Source organism: Olea europaea, chromosome 12 (genome assembly GCF_002742605.1).
Source record: "Olea europaea var. sylvestris chromosome 12, O_europaea_v1, whole genome shotgun sequence".
Lineage (NCBI taxonomy): Eukaryota > Viridiplantae > Streptophyta > Magnoliopsida > Lamiales > Oleaceae > Olea > Olea europaea.
Window position 1 is genome coordinate 16,986,952 of NC_036248.1, and position 7,165 is coordinate 16,994,116.

General features: G+C 31.4%; 1 protein-coding gene across 1 annotated transcript; it reads right to left on the reverse strand.

The window, feature by feature from the left end:
- Positions 1-3,592: 3,592 nt before the first annotated feature.
- LOC111406694 lies at positions 3,593-4,837 on the reverse strand. The gene is made up of 3 exons (XM_023036076.1): positions 4,719-4,837; positions 3,890-3,979; positions 3,593-3,782 (listed from the first exon to the last, which is right to left on the reverse strand). The coding sequence occupies exons 1-3, from the start codon at positions 4,835-4,837 to the stop codon at positions 3,593-3,595; spliced, it is 399 nt and encodes a 132-aa protein (XP_022891844.1).
- Between the last annotated feature and the right edge of the window lie 2,328 nt (positions 4,838-7,165).

Consider the following 7,165-nt stretch of genomic DNA (forward strand, 5'->3'; position numbering starts at 1 on the left):
GAAAAAATGCATTTTTGGCTTCAAAAATGCGTACCAAACAGGGGCTAAAACTACGTTTCTACTTATTTCTAAGCCTTAAAGCTTGTTTGGGAGCGTTCAAAAATAATTTAAAGTATAAATAGATAAAAATGAATGATAAATAAATTAAATGTATGGCTGAATCCATTTGGACATAAATAAATTTTACAGAATCAATATAGAAATCTCACATGAAACCACCCCATATGAATAAAATAGTGCAAAAAATAAAAAAAAAACCAACCCGCCCTCTGAGGGGATTACAGAACCCCTCCGACTGTACATAAAGAAGAGCTCTTAAATGAATAGTATAAGTTCTTGAAACATATGAATAAAAAATCATTTGACCATTTATAATCATAAGATCGAATGAGGAAATGAAAGATTGTCTAATTCAACTTGTAAAAAAATCGTTGCAGCAAGAGATGTGAAAAAAAATCTCGACTTTCCTTCAACAAGATTAATAATTAGTCTACTAATTTTTAAAAAATATATAAAAAAAAATTAAACCTAAAATGCATTTGTGTCTAAATAATCTTTTTTTTTTTTTTAATAATTGGTTGAAGAAATAGGTAATAAAGAAACATCTTTAATGGTAGCATTGAACCACGATATCTATAAACCCTATTTAATATAGATTTTTTAATATTCATTTTTTTTTTTCAAATTTTGTTTTAAATTACACATTTTCTCAATAAAATTATTTTACACATGGATCTATAACTTTTTTTTGGTACTTTTAACAATATATTCTTCAAAAAAATTATTTTAAAAAATTAGAACTCAAGTAGTATTTTCTTACAAGCGTCTAAAACAATTTACTGTGACGTGTTGTAGTGGTGGGTGGAATAAATGCTATAAATTGAAATAAATTATATGATGGATGGAAACTCTTGCTAATCCTATAAAAACACTATAAAGTGGTAGGTTTAGGCCCTGTTTGGTACCCATTTTTTTCAAAATACATTTTTCTCTCTCTTCTTTTCAACCACACATTCTTTATTAAAATAAAATTACACGTAAATCAAAAAATTTTCCTTATTTTCAACCACACGTTTCACACCAATTTACTATTCAAAAATACATTTTTACATAAAAATATCTTCCAAACACCTTCTAAATAAATATTTTTTGTTTTGCTAGGAGTAACCTTCTAGCGGATGAATTATAAATCTAAGCCCCCGTTTGATTCTCATTCTTATAAGAATGAGAATGAAAAATATATCTGTTATAGGACTCACACAAAAGATAAGAAATCAAATATGATAGTTTGATGTGATGAATAACGATCATATTTTTCATTTTTAGAGCCAAAAAATGAGAAGCAAACGAGGCCTAAATTAAATCACGCCTATTCGTAAAATTTTATTGGAATTGAGATATTTATACGAATTTTAAGTTTCTGAATCAGTTGTCCATAATTGATTACTTATGATTACACACTGATGACTCTGAATATCAGGTAATATTAATTTTTAATAGTTGATTTAAAATATAATAGTAAAAAATTATTTAAATGGGATTAGGCCCTTGTTTAAGTTCCATTTTCTTAGAAACTCGTTTTTTTTTAAATTTATTTTTAATTATACATTCTACAATAACATAATTTTGCATATAAACTCAATTTTTTTCTTATTCTTTTTAATTACATATTATCTCAAAAAATTAGGTTCCATTTGGTAGCCATTTTTTTCAAAATGCATTTTTCTTTCTCTTCTTTTCAACCACACATTCTTTATTAAAATAATATTACACGTAAATAAAAAAAATTTCCTTATTTCTGAACCACATATTTCACATCAATTTACTATTCTAAAATGCATTTTTACATAAAAATGTCTATCAAACACTCCCTTACTATTAAAAAAAATTCATTTTTTATAAAAATGTGGTTCCAAGAGAGTCCATACTAGAGTTGATCTATGGTTGAAGTTGTAGGTATGTGGGAAGGAAAATGCTAAAGTGCTCGAATTTTGATGATCGAATGGGTGATCGACCCTCATATAGAGCGTAGGCCCCACGTGAATAAAATAATATCCGACTCCTAGAGGTGTGAGTGTTCGATCATCCCACATGTCAACAGTTATGTTTGTATAGTATGATCCATGTGGGAATTGGTAACACACATAAAATAGATACACAGAGCGGGCGGCAACGAGTCCTTTTCACTATGTTTCCGGCTAACCCATCTTCTGTGCACACGTATATGCAAATTGTGGAAAAAATGTGGGTAAAATTGACAAAAGTGGATGATTTTGGCCACCACCAATTTTTTATTTCCTGTTCAAGTCATAATTTGATGCAAGCTAGGGATTTGGCAACAACTCAGTGGCTTATTGCAACACCTTATCACTGAATAATATCTAGATAAACTGGAGATATATATCATGGAAAAATGTCATTTTCAAAAAGGTTGAATCCCAACCTTTAAGATCCCACCTTCCCGCCCTCTGAAATATCGTGAGGGAGATAAATCGCGGGATGTACCTCAGTAGGCCAAGGATCAAGAACTTGCCCATACACTGATACTCACAAAGAGTCCAATTTCATATTTCAGGAATTGAATCCTCACACTGCGACTGACAGGAAAAAATGTCATTTTCAGTTGCATAATAGATTGACGAACGTGGAATTAATCATACGATAATCAATTTTTAGTGTCAATGAATAGCTAGTCATTTTTACCCTTTTTTTCCAGATGGACGAAATTTTACGACTCCCTGTCGATGCTCTTCGTTACTAAAAGGTATAAGTAAATTATTTTTGCTGAAATTAATTTCTATAGCTTTTTCTCTCTTTGATATTAAACAAAGTTAAAACAACTTTAATTAAGAAATAATCTATTCAAGTTTAGGTATATCATGCGTGACAAATTAGTATATTATTACTTTATCGAAGGGTTAGGTATATGATGTAAACTCATGTCCATAAATATTATATTCCCATCTGGATCATAAATTTAAGTTGGATTACGAATTTTATTGACTGAATCATTAAGTAATGCACAGTGCAAGTGATTGAGGGATTGTCATGACTTTTTTTTTTTTTTTTTTTTTTTAACGAGGTGTCCCAACTTGCGCCAGACTATATATCCTCGTTCCTGAACCTCCGACCTCTCAGCTGCTCGGGGAGGTAAATCGCAGGATGTGCCTTTGTTGGTTCCCACATGGCTTTTACTCCTTCCCCAAAGGAAGCCTCCTCCATGGTGATTAATCCACCAATAATTCCTCCTTTATTGGATCAAAGGTTCCCACCAGGAATCGAACTCCCCACGCTTGGTTCCAGAGCCCCCCAATGTGATTGTTCCGCCAACTTGGATGTGCCCTGGGGGCCAGGGATTGTCATGACTTATTATTATATTAGAATTGTGAATATAGAAAATAGTTAATTTGAATTAGTTTTTTATTCGAGTAGCTTTGCTTTGGATCCTCGTTAAAAAAAACCATCGTGTTCATAAGTTTTATATTTTGTACGTAAACCCAAAAAAATTTCATTTTTTTTAATCACATGTTCTCGAAAAAATTTATTATTATAAAACTCTTTTTTCTAGCAAAAATAGTTCTCAAACATAGGCTTATTTTCTCTTGAAATTGATGTCCCTTTGGATCTTATCTCTAACTTTTCTTAGTACATTAAGAAGCTCTGATGTAATGTTTTCATATTGCAAGAAAAAATTATTGATAATATGATTGTTGCTTGAAGTGCATTTTTGTGGGAGACAAGCTCTAGTAGATAACTCATCTTCAACTTTGTCTTCTTTTGCACTTCAAAGTGACGTTCTCAACAATCTACTTATCACTCAACAATTTTGAAGTTCCCTTATTTTTCTCAAGAAGTTCAAAATGTAATCAACATTCGTTGTATAACGTACTTCAACTCTTTGATTAGAACTTGCAATTGTTGAATGCCTCCATCACTAGAACATAGATCCAGATCATCTGAACTCACATTATCCGTAGACCTAATTTTACAACATCAAAATAATTTTCAATTGTGCTTGGTCGAACATCTATTATTTAAACTGGGAACATGTTACACTTACATCCACTTTCTTACATAATCTTTTACCTACACTCACAATAGGAGGACGGGGTCCACAGTTCGAAATTTTTAAATGTGCGTGGGGCCCGCCCACTTGTTAGAGTAGGTTATCGGTTTGGTCATCAAGATTCGGTACATATAGTTTAATTCTTCAAACTGACATTGCGAGATCTATTGGATTTAAAACCATTACCTTTTTTGGGATTTGGGATTCCAATTTCATATCCCTCCAAAAGATTTTGCTAAATTTGATGACATCTTAAAAGCTAGTATGATAGTCCCACATCACAAGGTTGGATCATTTTTTGATCGGTACATAAATATGTATTGATAAAAAATGAGTATAACTACTTCAAACATCCCCCGACCGTTGAAGTCAAACATTACAAAAGATCTAAAGATCTAAAGCATATGATTCAAAATGAATCTAAAACATGAAGTTTCAAAAATTGTTGCAACTTCATCTAAGAAATACTAGAACTTGAAGTGGTGAACCTCTATTCTAGTGTAGGGCGTTTCCCTTCTAGCATAATCATTTCGATATCAAGAGAGGGGGTTGTCCTCTTCTTATCTTTCTTGATTGTTACGATATGTAGATCATTCAAAAGAAAGTTCATTTCCTTCTTTTTGCGAGCCACTTCAACAGAGGAATGATCTACCTCATCCCTATTTTCTTGTACAGAGTTCTCGCCAGCATTCTAGCCATTTTGGCCAGTAGCTTTCTGGTCATTTCGCCCAGTAGCTTGCTGGCCATTTTGTCCATAGCAAATCTGGCCATTTTGGCCAGTAGCATTCTGGTCCCACAAGGTTGGATCTTTGATCTTATGTTGGGTGGCAAGAAAATAATTCAATTTTTTCAAACCTTTAATAGATTTTGGATAAACAGGACAATTATCAACAAATAAGATAACTTTTCTATTGAGATGTTAAATATATTCTTGAAATAAAATATATTCCTGTTCATACTGCTCGAATTTACATTCTTGAAATATCGTGGTTTAGCATCCTTGACAATGAACATAAATGAATTTTCTTAAAACCATCTACCTAAAAACAAATAACAGTTACAAGTTTTTACTCGTCTTGTTTTCTTACCTTCGAGTTGCTTTATTGCAGGAGTATGATCTAGTTTTAGCCTTTAAAGTATTCATGTTTCATCCATATTCAAAACTTCCTTCAGAGAAAATTGATCTAATTTCTCTCGTGGAACTCTCCACATGCTCCATATCAACCGACAAAATTTCTCCAAATAACGATTTCTTGATGCTATGTCTTGATTTGAAGTGCTCGAGCAAACCTTAATAAATGAAATTTTGGTGTGTATACAGATACATCTTTTTAGAAACTCATTCGCCTTCTCCGTAATTAGCTTATCCGATCATGTTTATGCATTCTTGATATTGAACAAATCACTCATAGAGAACCTTCTCTAGCTTCAAAAAAAGTTGCAATTTGGTGTCGTTTGGCATAACCATTTTATTATTGTCTCGTAGATGCACTGATGATAAGTTTATCATTTTTATATTGTTGTAGCTCGCTTGCAAGTTAAACTTTTATGACACCTGCTGCATTTGATTTTGGGTGAAAGCTGGATTTTCTATGTTGTACTCACACAACGCTTTAGGCATTTCATCTGTCATTGTTGATTTCTTTATATTTTTTAGATGAGAAGCCATTGTTTTTGTTTGGAGTGATGCTACAATTCTCGCAGGGATGACCTCGGGGTTGACACAATACACAAATGGGGGTTGGCATTTTTTTTATTCACATGGGATCCATGCACCCCGTGTCAGGGTGTGGTCATCCTCGTGGTCACGGGCACAGATCGAGTGGCTTAACCCTTTTGTTTTACCATATGTAATATTATACATTCTTTTTACAATTTAAATACACTATAGTTTGTTGCAAAAATGGATATGTAAATGACTTCTATTTAATAAGACTAATTAAATTCATAAACTTTTTTTGGTTTACCAAATACATAATATAATGATAATTTGTATTTCGGTACATTTGAAGTACTTCCAAACATACTTAACTATTTGAAACATATATGACTTTTACGGAATTCTATAAAAATACACTAGACTTCTTTCGTAGAAGATGTACATATCAAATCTCACAGATTATTCCCCACCCAAAAGATGTTTGAAGACTTGAAAAAAATCTAGGGTTTCACTCTGAACTCTATACTCGTGAGTACTAATCGCAAGTCCTTATTTCCTTAATTTTTATTATTTCAAATTAGGGAAAGAAACTACACACACCGTTAGTTATTAATCGTAAACTGTATTATCTGCAACATGTTTTATGATTGGAATTTTTTTAGAACTCACAATTATTATTATTATTATTTTCAATGATGAGGTGCTATTTTAATTAATTTTTTCCATACAACAATGAAGTTCTAAACAAGGGAACGAAGAACCTAAACTATTCATAATTGATTTTTGTTGAGAGAACCTAAACCTATCTATCAATTTAATATATTTGGTTAATAATCCAATAATAAATATCGACTCCATTATTAGAATAGATCATAAGTTAGGTATGGTCCCTTGGACATGCATTTATATAACAATTAAACTACTTGTACAAAGTAGTTTGACAAAAATGGTTGACAAAGTATGTGTTGGCAAGATGAAGACCAATGGATTTTGTTGTTTTCAAAAATTGATTTTGAATTGAATGGTCTTGATTTTGTCAACAACCACTTTGTCAACTTTTTTTGTAAACCTATTTTGTAAGCATAACACTACTCTATATATAAAGTGCCACAGGTTCCCGTAGGACTAAATTTGTCAACTATTATTTTAATTGAAGGGTTTCGAATAGAAATTATTTGCAACTCAGTGATTTTATTTATAATTTCAAATCCAGTACTTATATTTTTAATTTTAGATTGTTCTTATACCATGTCCATCCTACTCTATTAAGACCCCTTTTGATGTTAAAAAATAAGAAGAACTGAGTTCGCGTAGAAATTTATTATATTAAGAGAATATGTGCTTGACAATGATTTTGAATAAAATCAAATTTTGTAGAATCTCTGACAAACATAGACTAATTATGAAAAATAAAATAAAATTTGATAAGTGTTTGTGAT